The 12,578-nt window shown below is 59.4% G+C and overlaps 1 protein-coding gene and 1 long non-coding RNA gene across 2 annotated transcripts in view; one reads left to right on the top strand and one right to left on the bottom strand.

The window, feature by feature from the left end:
* ARNT2 (aryl hydrocarbon receptor nuclear translocator 2) overlaps window positions 1-12,578 on the top strand; it is a 91,154-nt gene that overhangs the window by 55,607 nt on the left and 22,969 nt on the right. Inside the window, exons 6-8 of the mRNA XM_039858297.1 lie at window positions 975-1,077; window positions 4,988-5,053; window positions 5,373-5,458. Coding sequence (XP_039714231.1) covers window positions 975-1,077; window positions 4,988-5,053; window positions 5,373-5,458 — 255 coding nt within the window. The remainder of the gene's footprint in view (window positions 1-974; window positions 1,078-4,987; window positions 5,054-5,372; window positions 5,459-12,578) is intronic.
* Window positions 7,627-8,884, bottom strand: LOC120599305 (uncharacterized). The gene is made up of 2 exons (XR_005651861.1): window positions 8,226-8,884; window positions 7,627-8,070 (listed from the first exon to the last, which is right to left on the bottom strand). It is a non-coding gene; the product is annotated as an uncharacterized LOC120599305 (long non-coding RNA).

The raw sequence follows: 12,578 nt of genomic DNA, 5'->3' as shown, positions 1-12,578 counted from the left end.
GTTTCAAGTGCTGGAACGTGGCTTGTAATGTAACGGTCTCTGCCTTTTCAGCTTTCTGTGCATAGGTCAGAGCCTCGCGTGCTGGGGCACTTCATAAATGTTTATTAAGCGGCGGCAGGGGACACCGTGGGTGAGTGGTGACAGGGAGCAGGAGTTGGTCAGGCAGAGAGAAGGGCTCCCGAGGCCAGCGGAGCCCGGAGCCGAGAGGCGAGCTCGGCTCCTGGGGTGGGGAGGGCGCGTGTGGCGGGCAGGCTGGGGAGAGGGGACGCTGGGCGTGGGATGCTGGCGAGTCTCCATCAGGGTGACAAGCGGGAACTCCGCTCCAATTCCGGGGGACGGGCAGGGGTGACGATACTCCTGCTGGGCCCCGGGAGAGCAGGGCCACCTTCAAGGGGAACAGTCGGGGCGGAAAGGTGGGTGTGGCCGAGGGGCTGGTGCCGGAGGCGTGGGTGTGGGGTCGCTGGCCAGCAGAGGTGACGGAGTGCAGAGTCCCGTAGGCACGTGGCAGCTGAGGAGTGAACAGGCCGAGGGCAGACGGGAGAAGCGTGGGGAGCGCCTCGGACGCGGGGGGCAGGGAGGTGTCCGAGAACCGTGTGTCGTCGCGTGCAGTTCAGCAGGGCCGTTGGGCGGGATGGGGGTTGGGTTTAGCGATAAGGCGGTTGTGGGCGACTTTGGCAGATGCCATTTCTGGGAGAAGCAGGGAGAAGGCGAATTGGAGGGACTGGAGGTGACGGGTTCCGACGAGGCCCAGACGGCAAGTGCGGACCGGCCTTTGACGAGAACGAGGTGTTCGCAGGTGCATGGGCGGCTGCCGACGAGCACCCTGGTGCCCGGCCCACCCACCGGGCACACGCAGGGGCTCCCCGTGCCCGCGGCCCTGCCAGGGGCAGAGGCTGACGCCCGCGCCCCGCTCTCCCCTCTGACGCCCGCGCCCCGCTCTAACCCCTCTGACGCCCGTGTCCCGCTCTCCCCAGGCCGGATCTTGGACCTGAAGACGGGGACGGTGAAGAAGGAGGGGCAGCAGTCGTCCATGAGGATGTGCATGGGCTCGCGCCGGTCCTTCATCTGCAGGATGAGGTCAGTCGGCCGGGCGGCTCTGCGTGCCGCGCCCTCCCCCCGCCGCGTGCGGGCTCTGCGGGGTCTCGCGTGCCCAGGCGAGGCCAGCCCCGTGGCTCCGTCCTCTCGACCGAGGCGTGTGAACCTGCAGACCGCTCCGTCTGTCTTGGAAGAGCCTCCCGCCTCTCGCTCGCGGCCCAGCGCGTCTGGTTTCCTGTCCCTTCTGCCTGTCCCTGTCCTGGCTCCCCCTCGTCCTCTGTGGCACAGCCGTCTCGCTTCGCCCCGTCTCTGCAGGATCCATATTTCTCAACGTCCTTTATCTAAGACCTGGGGATTTTCTCCTTACTCCTGTAGTTCGTGGTGCCAACTCATACGTCTTTAGTCTTTAATAATTACATCCTTGATTGGTACGTTAAGTGTAAACGCCTTAGTTTTATAGGTAAATTATAGTTGCCCTGAGGATGAGGGTTTCGATTTTTACCTCTTCGAGCCTCTTACAACATCACAGAGTGTCGTGCACATACTCAGTCTCCAGTCGTTGAAGAAATTCAAGAGTGACTGAACTTTGAGATAATCAAGGGATCACTCTGTCCCCGAAGAAGAAAGAACTAGGCTCTCGGGTCCTCAGATCCAGAGCTGACGCCCCGACCCTCTCAGCCCTATGGCCCAGTGTGGGGGGCAGGGGGGAGGCAGGAGGCACAGCTCGGTGTCCGTCCGTCCCGCGTGTAGAATCCGAGGCAGTAGCACGAGGCGTTGTTTGCCTTTCGTTTATTTACTCGTCCATTCAGTTATCCAGCACATACATGTTGAGCATCCATCCACCTGTGCCAAGTGCCGTGCAAGGCTCTGGGGCTTCTGCCTTGAGTAGAGTGAACAGAATCCCTGACCTTGCGGATGGCACGACAGGAAGGGCCAGGTCCACACGCGGAACGTCAGGCGGTGGCGAGAGCCGTGGAGGGAGGGAAGGCAGGTGTCCGAGGGAGCAGGAGGCGGTAGGCGTGGTTGGCTTACACTCCGGAGGGAGGAGAGGCAAAGGCGGCCTTTGCGTAGAGACCTGGGGGACGTGAGCAAGGAGCAGGCGAGTGTCTGGGGAAGGAGGAGGCCAGGTGGAAGGAAGGGCAGGTGCAGGGGCCCCGCAGAGGTGGTCTCGGCACGCTCAGGGAACAGCGAGGTTACCGTCTCGAGCGGGGCGAGCGGGGTGCAGTGGGGGCGGAGGGGTGATTGGTAAGGTTGAGGGCCAGGGGGGGTCTGCTCACATCAGCCCCCTGAGACTTCCGCTCTTACCTGAATGAGGTGAGCGGCCACTGGGCTCTGATCGTGAGCCTGACATGTTCGGAATCACATTTAAATCGCTCTGGAGCATAAACGGGCAGAAGAACAGGGGTGTACGTGAGGAAGCCCTTGTGATTGTTCAGGGGAGAACCATCACATAATAGTGATTGTGGTTAAAAAAAAAGCTCCGATTTGAATATACTTCAAATAGCGAAAGAATTCAAAGATAGATGTAGAATATTTGCCTGCCTAACTGGAGGAACGAAGTCCCCACTTACTAGGATAGAGATGAAAGCTGGGGGAGCCGGTTCGGGCGGGAGGGGGCCTGTCAGACCTCCGGATGGAGAGGTGCGTGGAGGGTGGCACCATAATTCTGGGACTCAGGGAGGGGCCTGGAGCTGAAGACATGGGCGTGGGGACAGACCCCGGTGATACCGTGTCTGCAGCCCGGAGTCCGTGTGACTGCACTTGGGAAGCGAGTGTAGACAGAGAAGAGGTCAGGTTTCTGAGCCCCGGCACACCCCCATCACGGAGGCGAGGGGGCGCCGGCAAAGGGGACTGAGAAGGGACAGCCAGGTGGGTGGCAGGGAGCAGCGAGAGAGGGTGAAGGAAGCTTCTAGGAGGAAGGCGTGGTCAGCTGCCACATGCCACCGCCGAGTCCCGAGTGCGAGGCCCGAGGGTCAGTCGCTGGACCTCAGAGGGAGCTGCAGGCGCTGGAGCTGCGGGGAGGCGCCCGTCTCTGCGTCCCCCGGCACGTGCCTCCCAGCCCTGCTGAGCGCCACGCGACGCCAGCCCCTTGACGTAGCCCCGGTGTGTCCTGCCCTCCCCAAGCGTCTCCCCTTCCCACCCAGCTTCCTGACGGGGCTGGTGGCCTGGTCTCAGGCCCAGGCTCCTCGCTCATGTCACCCCCTCCGGCTGTTGCTGCTGCAACTGTGACCTGCCTCTCGAGCATCCGTTGGGTCCTAGGAACTCCAGACGGTGGATGCTCTAAAATAAGCATATGTTTTCTCTAGTTCAAAGTCGTCTTTTGAAGCCAGTACGCTTCTTCACTAAAATCTGCTTTCCAGGGGCTGCTTCACCCATCTCAGGTGAGCAGGGTCGCCTGTGGGGAGGCGAGACCTGCCTCTCTGACCTCTGGCTTGGCCCCCGGAGCCTGCAGAGGATTCGAGCATGGCTGTCCTCTCTCCTGAGCTGGGTACCTGGAGGGCGTGGTACCCAGCTGCCTCCGATGGCCATGGCCTGGCAGGGGACGTGACCTCTGCCCGGACCCCCTGGACTTAGGCTGAGTCTGCACAGATGGCCCGCCCTCTGTTCAGCTGGCGGGGATGAGCAGGGAAGCAGGATTAACACGTACTGTGTCCAGTTTGGACCAAATGCCACCGCCTAGCGTGGTCCAGCACAGCAGGGCCGCCTCAGGCCTTCGGGCAGGGGAGGGTGGCAGAGCACACAGAGGGTCCTCCCCTGCCCCACACAGCGCTGCCCTCACGGACAGGTTTACGGGCAGCGTCAGGGCACACCGCTCTGTGAGTGAAGCCGTCGCCACTGCCCTGCGTGGCGTTCAGGCGGTCCCCTCCCCGGTCCCGCACCCCTCCCGGAGACAAGCTACATGCTCCAGGTTGCTTTTCACAGCCAGGTCCACCCTACCTGGATGCACCTGTGCGTGAGCAGCTCCGCCATCTGCCGAGAGCATGACCTTCTCCTCCAAATAAAGCAGCTTAGTGTCAGCAGGACGCTGGGCACAGCCTGCCAGAGGGCCGGGGGCCGCGCCAGCGTCCTGGGCGGTGCTGTCACGGATGACCCCTGCCGTGAAAACCACGCTAGTCGCTGGCAGTGGTCCCAGGTCTCAGAGCATCATTGGGCTTGGATCTGCTGTGCAGAGGATTAAGACGTGCCGGGTGTTACTTGTCACATAGTTGGGAAGCGGGCAGGTGTGTGAGGACGGGCAGCCACGCAGCGGTCAGAGCCCGGGACGCTGAGCGGGTCATCGAGAAGGGAGCAGAAAGGGTTCTTCCAGAGTGGGCGGTGGGACGCCTCACGTCCCCCGGGTCCAGGAGAAGGATCCCCAGAAAGACCGGGTTCCGTGCCCAGCTCCCTGCTGTCCCCACTCTGCAAGCTTGCGGCCGCCCGGTGGCTCCTGGTGCCAGGGGACGCCCCTCGCTGTGAGCTGAAGCCGGGAGGCGCTTCTGCCCATCAGCGGGTGACGTCTGTTTGCGCCGATGTGTCTGCTCAGATCCCTATAGCTGTCGCCATCCCCTCCCTGCTTCTCAAGAGCACCCGGTGACACTGAGGAGACCTGCAGGCCCAGGCTTGGCCGAGGAGACCTGCAGGCCCAGGCTTGGCCGAGGAGACCTGCAGGCCCAGGCTTGGCCGCGATCTTCTGGCTTCCCCGGGTCTCCAGCGTCTCGCTGGGCCCTGACGCCAGCCCGGGGGGCCTTGCACAGCGGGTCCCGCTGTCCTCTTTTCAGTGACAATCCAGATTGGAAGGCCTGCTCCACGCCTACACTTTAGGAGGAGGCCCTCCCTCCGGCTCCCCGTGCGGGCTCCCCCCTCCACGCGCTCCCCTTGACGGGCTCCCCAGGCGGCCGTGCAAGCCGCAGACGTGGGGCAGCCTTGACCTTGACTCCGAGTGCGCCCCCCTAACGTGCGTGCCTGACCCTAGGTGTGGGAGCGCCCCGCTGGACCACGTGCCCCTGAACAGGATCAGCACCATGAGGAAGCGGTTCAGGTCAGTTGGCCCGTCCGTCCGCTGGCTGCTGTGCACCGCGCCCCTGGGAGGCTCAGCGCCCGGAGCCGGGGAGCAGCTGGGCTTGCAGAGGGGGCTGGGTGGAGACAGGACCAGGGGGCCCCGATGTCAGGCTGCAGGGTGTGGGGCTGGGAGGAGGAAGGGGTGCGGGGTGGGGTGTATCTGGGACTCTCAGACCCTGCGGGACTTTCAGGCTGGTGGGACATGAAAACTCAAAACCACAGGGTGAACAAGTGACCCTTAGGTGCAGATCCGCCCCGACCCCAGGTGCCAAGTGGCTTCACAGTTCTTCTTCCCGCAGGAACGGCCTGGGCCCCGTGAAGGAAGGGGAAGCGCAGTACGCCGTGGTCCACTGCACGGGGTACATCAAGGCCTGGCCCCCGGCAGGTAAGCAGAGCCTCGGCCAGCCTTCCGGGCCCTCCTCCATGCTGGCGGGGTGTGCATGGCGGAGCCGCCGCGGCAGGCAGGCACAGGGCCTCGGGTCGTCACTCAGCCACCGTGCGGCCGACTCGGCGGTGCCGTGTCACACCGGACGTGTACCTGGGAGAGCTGGCAACGGGTCCGCGAAGGAGTCGAACATGGGTGCTCACGGCAGCGTTATTCACGGCGCCCAGAAACCGCGGACAGCCGAGCGTGCCCGTCCCCTGGTGAGCGGGTGGCACGAGGTGACCGTCGGTGCAGTGGAACCCATCCGTGCTGCCGTGGGCGTGAGCCCTGCGCACGTCAGGCTGAGCGAGCGAAAGGCGCCAGACGCAGAAGGCGTGTGACTTCATTTACGTGGACTGCCCAGAGCAGGCGCATCCCTGGGGACAGCAAGCTGGAGGAGGGGAAGCTGGAGAAGGACAGCTGAGGGGCTCCATGTTTGTTTTTGAGGTGACAGAAAAGTTTAAGGGTGGTGATGCTCACACAGCTCTCCAGGTCTGCTGAAAGCCACTCCCATAAATATCGGTTTGGCCAAATTGATGGACAGAGTCTTTAAGGACAACCGTGTCCTTGCCGGTCGTCTGCCTGGCTGATGGACCGATGGCGAGAGGGGTGTTGGGGTGTTGACGCCCCCCCATCTAAATAGTGAATTCGCCTGTTTCTCCCTGTAGTTTTGTCCAGTCTTGCCTCAGATGTTTCGACGCTCTGCAGTTTGGTGCGTGCGTGTCTGAGGAATCTGGCGTCTTCTTGGAGAATTGGCCCCTTTGTCGCTGCGTAACGTTCTGGTATTTTCCTCACTCTGAATCCTGCTTTGTCTGATGTCGGTTTATGTGCCCCGGCATTAGCACGAAACGTCTTTCTCGAGTTTCTTACACATGGCACACAGCCGGGCCTCATGCTTGCTCAGACTCCGACAGCCTTTTCACGGGTGCGTTTAAACCCTTGGCGTCGGACGCTGATAGTGCGATCGGCACCCACCGTGTTTTCTGTTCACTGTGTCCTGTTTCTTTTTTCCGTCCTTCTTTCTTCCTGCCTTTTCTAGTTTCACTGAGCTTTTTCATGTGATTTCTTTTTCTCTCTTCGCTTAGCACATCAATTATATTTCTTTAAAAATCGCTTTATCGTTTGCCCTAAGTTTGAAATACACATTTCCAAGCGACACGAATCCGCTGGATCGTCATATCATCCCACCTCATGGGACGTGCAAGCACCTTATGACTGGCCGGTCCTTCCCCCTCCTCCCACCTCTGAGAATAGTGCTCTCATTCGTTTCGTTCATCCTCTCCCCGTTTCTGGCCTCAGAGCGCTGTCTTTCCGCCACTTTATTTGGGCTCCTGGCCTGCGGTATTGTGGGAAAGGCCATGATCGCGGTAACACTAAGTCATGGAACCCTTGCGGGGAGCGAGAGGAGGAAGCGGGGCCCACGGCGGGGGCGGGGACCACACCCCAGAGTCCGCAGGAGGATCCAGGGCAGGCCTCCTGGGGTCGCGTGGGGTTCTGCGCCATGACGGTGCCATGACCGTCGGGGGTGCCAGGCGATAGGGCCGTGGGACTCGTGATGTGTTACGTCTTCAACGCCCACCTTTCCCTCGGCCACGTGGGACGTGGTGAAAGGAGCCGCGGCTGTTTATCTTGGAGAAAGAGAGACATGATTTCTGTTTCTAAGTATTTGAGGGGGTGTCCAACGAAAGAGGAATTAATTTTACTTAGGTCAGTTCCAGAAGGCACAATTTGGACCGAAAGAGGAAAGTGACCACAAGGCAGCTTTTAATTCAATGGGGAGAAATGAGCAAAGGAGATGAAAATGATATTAAAATATATATATATATATATATATATGTATGTGTATGTATCAAGGTAAATACATACTCTAATAGCAAAAAATACAAAGACAAAATACATAGTGAGGTTCAGAAAAATCGATACTTTTCTGTGTTGTCGGTGGGAATATAAACCATTACAAACCTTCTATAGAGTAATCTGGCAGTATATAGTAAATGCCTTAAAATGTGCCTTTCTTAGCGTTCAGGAATTTATTCTAAGGAATCAGATTTGTATGCGTTGCATGTTTAAGCATTATTCATCACTGCAAAAACTTCGAATTAATCTGAACTTCAGTGGTAGAGAATTGGTTAAATAGCACGAAGCATTTATTTGATAGATCACAGGACAACCGCTAAGGAGGCGTGCATTCGAGGGAGACTGAAGAATGAAGCTGAGTGCTAAGGAGTGTTGTAAACAGCAGCAGACCGAACAGCGTTAACATCGCGATCCCAATTTTATTTTTAAATTGTAAACGGGTAGTGTATCTTTGGACTGAAGAATCGTACGTGGATCGGTGACCGTTGTCATGTCTGTGTAGTCGGTTATCAGCTACTTTTTTCTACTCACGCCTGCATTTTCCACGTTCTCGCATCCCTTTCACAATCAGAGGAAACGACATCTGCGTGAAATGAACCGGAATTTTCCGAAGAGCGTTCCGGACGATCGATCGGATGGCGTGGCTTGCACTGAATTCGGAAACCGCGGTTTCTCGTTTGCTTTTGTTTTGTCGTTGCATTCAGTTGTCAACGTTCCTATAAAGATGGAGGTTCAGGGGAACAAGCCTGCGCCCCACGCGATGGTTACACCTGCAGGATACGGCGCTGAGGCGCCCGTGTTCCGCGGCTAGCACTCTGTTTCTGAAGTGGTAGCCACCTTCTTAGCACACAGAGCACTGTTTTGTGCTTACCATTTAGATGCTCAGGACCAAGAGTGTGCTTCGTTCAGTTATCACCCCACTGCTCAGCCCAGACCCGGCAGCCAGTCTGCATTTCTTGAAGACCAGAGGGATGGGTGGATGGATGGATGGATGGAAGGAAAGAAGGAAGGAAATGGACGGATGGAAGAAAGGGGGAAAGGAAGGGAGGAGAGAAGGAAGGGGCTCCTGCCTAGACAGAAGAAACAGTTGGCCGAGGGGGGCGGTTGAAAGAATTTCTTGCCATAATTCCCAAAGGCGTTTACAGAATCCGCTTTTCCGGAAATCTTGAAGGTGGTGGAGACAGTCGTCTGGCCTGGATGAGGTGGCCGAAATGATGTCATTGGCACGCTAACCCTGTCACAAGGCCGTGGGATTGGAGCTTCGGGGCTGTAACTCACTTAACGCTTGAATGATGGCCTGTAAGTGTCCGCAAGGAGTGCTTTCTCATGAGCTCAGGTTCCTTAATTATAAGCAATGACTTGGTTAAGAAGTATGAAGATTCCTAAGCACCACAGTTGCTAAGAACATCTGCAGGCGACCTTGGGCATTTCGCAAGGTGAGCAGAAGAGGCAGAGACTTGATGGAGCAAACGAAGGCCTCATAAAGGGACCTTGACCACCCAGGTGCAGGTGTGAGGTGTGTTCAGAGTCGAAAGGGGGCGTTGAGGTCCGGGAGGTGTTGGTGGCCTCCACCCGAGTCTCCAGCCCGGCACCTTGCCTGTCGCAGGCCGATAGGCGGCTTTGAGCCGCGATGCACGTCTGTCGCGGAGGCCTCTTTCCGTAGCCATCATCTGGCCGGCTCGGTCCATCGCCCACCAATGCCCGGGCCATCCCCGGCTGAGTGGCGGTGTCTGCACAGCAGGGCCAGCGTCTGACCCAGGGGCGGGGGCACTCAACCGAGACCTCGTGACCTCCCCCTGGGGCCGTCTGGGGCAGGAGCCCGTTGGCGCCCTGAGCGCGTTCCCGTCAGGGAGGCTGGTGCTTTCTGTCTCATCGCTGCCGGACGTCAGTAAGCCTTGGCCACAGTGTGCCGGACGTTACTGCCTGAGGTTACTGCGGGGCTCTGGCCGGAGTCCATGGTGGCCACTTCCGCAGACAGCTCATCTAGAGCAGCCCTGGACGTCCCGCAGTTTGCTTGCTGAGTGCAGCATGTCTGTTCTTCCTCCTCTGGACAATGTCTGAAGGCTGCTTGTCGGTGCCGAGGCCACCAACCCGTAGGGCAGTGGCCGGAGCCCTTGGCCGCTCTGTCCTGCCCACGTTTCCCGTGCCCAGCAGGTCTCGCCTCCTGCTCGGCCCTGTGCTCTGATGTCCTGGTGAGACCCCAAAGCCACACCCTGGCTTGTGAGATAACGGATGGAGGAGGGTGGTCGGCAGAGCCCCTGGCCCCCTTGTTGTCGGGCGGGGCGGGGCTGCCCTTCCACGTCCTGCAGGGAACTCTGGCCACCCGCATGGTCCAGGGCACGTCTTTGGCCCTTGAGGCACCCACGGCCCTGTGCAGGAGACACGTGGGGGTGCAGGTGGGTCGAGGTCAGCACAGAGGCTCACGTCGGGGTGCATGTCACAGGGAGACTCCATCTGCCGGGGGTGTCAGGGCTGGTGTCCTCCTCCACCCTGTGGCCGCCCCTCACCGAAGGCCGGACAGGCAAGGGGAGCGACATTTGAGTGGGAGCATAAGGAAGAGGTAGAATTTGCTGGTTGAAAGCTGCTTTACAGGCGTAGGGAACACTGGCTGAGGGCAGGGGACACGTAAGCGATGATACGGCTTTCATCTGTGAGTGTCCACCGCGTGCCAGGCTCCATGAAAGTCCTTCACGTGCGTGATGCTGCTTCGTACCCACCACCACCCCGACGAGGCGGGGGCAGCTTCTTACTCACCCTCATTCTGCAGGGGGCCCGGGAGGAGCGGAACGGCGAAATTAGCCCCGTTCCCACAGCCATGGCAAGGAGCAGGCTTAGGCCGTGCGGCCGGACAGGTGGGCAGAGTCAGACCCTGGGGGCGGGCCTCGCGTGCTGCACCTGAGTCTGGAACCTTCTCTGCACTCTGCGGAGAGCCATTGAAAGCCACGGGGGTCGGGTTGAAGATCCTTCTGGAAGTTGGGTTGAATGAGAGGGGGGCAGTGATAATAGGCAAGAAGGCCCAGGGACCAGGGAGCACCAGCCCAGGGAGGAATTGCGGGGCCCGAATGAGGACGTGGCCGGGCAGAGGGAGGCGTGTGGGGTCTGTGGGGCTGTGGGCTGTGAGGCGATGGGGAAAGCTGGGGACACTGAGTGGGGACCGCGGCCGGGATTCAGACCCTGGAAGACCAGCTGCAGACTCGTGTGCTTAAGTGTCACACTGGGTCCCCTCCCCTTAGTGTGGGAATAATCTGGGGGCTCTGGACTCCTAATTTAGGTTTTAGATGCATGGTCATTGTTGTTCTGTGGTATTTACCTGTCTCACGGGAAGTGGGTTTGCCTTTTGCAGTGACATCCATGACCACGTTGGCCATAGCTGGTCAGTCCCCCTGCTTTTGTATCTTCGCGTCCACGGTCCCTCCCTGTCTTAGTTCATGTCTCAGTGCCAGCTGAGCCTCTAAATCAGGGGTCCCCAACCCCCAGGTGTGGACGGGTACCGGTTTGTGGCCTGTTAGAAGCCGGGTGGCACAGCCGGAGGTGAGCGGCAGGTGAGGCAGCGAAGCTTCCGCTGTATCTGCAGCCGCTCCCAGCGCCAGCATCACCTCCAGCTCGGCTCAGATCCTCGGGCATCGGAGTCTCCGAGGAGCGGCGGCCCCTGGCTCCACGGAGGCTGCGGACGCCGCTCTGACAGCTTCTTTCAAGGAGGGTGGGTGGTGCTGCATCCCACGTCTCTGCGAGCGTTGGACGGGTTCCTCCTGCTGCTCTTCCGCGACTGCCTGGAGCGTCCTTGGGTCACGGGGTTGTCTCTCAGACCGTGGGGACACTCCTCCGTCAGCCCTGGCAGAGACTGTCGTGGAGAGGCCTGACGTTGGCCTCCACGCTGCTTTTCTCCCTCCGTGACTCATGCAGGTCGTTTCGAGTTTGACCCTTAGAGCTCAGGATGCTCGCTCGGCTGCGTCTGTCCGTTTCCGTTCATTTTAACTGGGGGCGGGGGGACCCCTCAGCCTGCAGACTCAGCCTTTCTTCGCTTCGGGGACGTTCGTTGGACTTTTCCAGGCGGCGGCGGCTTCTCAGCCCGCTCCGCTCACGCCCGAAGCTCCGTCCTGACTTGCGGGTCCGTTCTCCCTGCCACTTCGAGTTTTGCTCTAGTTTTTTTTATCCTTTTCTTCTAAATTCTTGGAGAATTTCTCCATCCCAGTCCACTGTTCACAACTGCCATTTAAGTTTTTAAGAATTCGGCGTGGACGCTTTTTCGTCTGACGTCGATCCCTGCCGAACTAAGGTGGTCCCATTTTCGTAAATATCGTGTTCTCTTGAGTCACCCCGAGTAGCTGAATTTAGAATTTCTTCTGGTTTTTTTCTTAATTGAAGAAAGTCTTTTTTCTTCAGTCTTTTTTCTCTGCTGCGATTCCTGACCTCGGTCTCTCTTTCACGGGCTCGTGATTTTCTCCACGTGGCTGACCTCAGAGGTCGCTGTGCGCTTGTCCCCTGGTGAGGGACGAGAGGGGTCCCGTCGTTTGCCACGTGGGTTCCAGTGAGACCTTTCTGACGGGGACAGAAGAGGAGGAACGTTTGGCTTTGCTGTCACCTGACAAGGGGTCAGTTGTCCGTGCATGAGGGCCAGCAGTGGGGCGCGGAGATGTGTAAGGTCACCAGCGACCCAGCGCGATGGACTGGCACCCTGTCCCTCCCGGGAGGTGGGAGGTGGGAGGTGGAGATTTGCTGTCCCCAGTGTCCCCACGTCTGTGCTCATCTGAAGCCGCAGTGGCTCTCAGCTCTCAGGCCGGTCCTACTGGGGGCCTTCCCCTTCACGGACGGGGAACTGGGTCTTACTCAGCAGTTCCCTCAGTCCCGTGTGGCCCACACACCCTACACGTCGACATTTTCTCCCAGCTGCCGGCCCGTTGGGGGCAACGCTCATGGTTTCTGGTCCCGAACCCCTCTCCTCCCGTGCCAGGCGCTCCTCGCCACCACGATGTGGGGACAGGTGCTTGTTACTCAGGTGGTCTCCATTTGCTGTCTCGAGCCAGAAGCGCCAGGTGTCCTTCCAAGCTCTGCTTCGCAAAGCGGGGGTCCATTCGTTCAGGGTCCCTGGCAGGAACCCTGAACGAAATGCAAAGTATCTGCAAGTCAGCTTTTCCCAGAATGCCTTCTGAAGTCGCCCGTCCCCAGGATGCTCTGTGGAGAAAGGGTTCCACGGCCAACCGCCGGGGACCGCTGCCTTCGGGAC

This window comes from Pteropus medius, unplaced genomic scaffold, assembly GCF_902729225.1.
Source record: "Pteropus medius unplaced genomic scaffold, Ma_sr-lr_union100, whole genome shotgun sequence".
NCBI classification, from domain to species: domain Eukaryota; kingdom Metazoa; phylum Chordata; class Mammalia; order Chiroptera; family Pteropodidae; genus Pteropus; species Pteropus medius.
The sequence above is the reverse complement of the archived record's forward strand: the minus strand, read 5'-3'. Positions and strand labels throughout refer to the sequence as shown.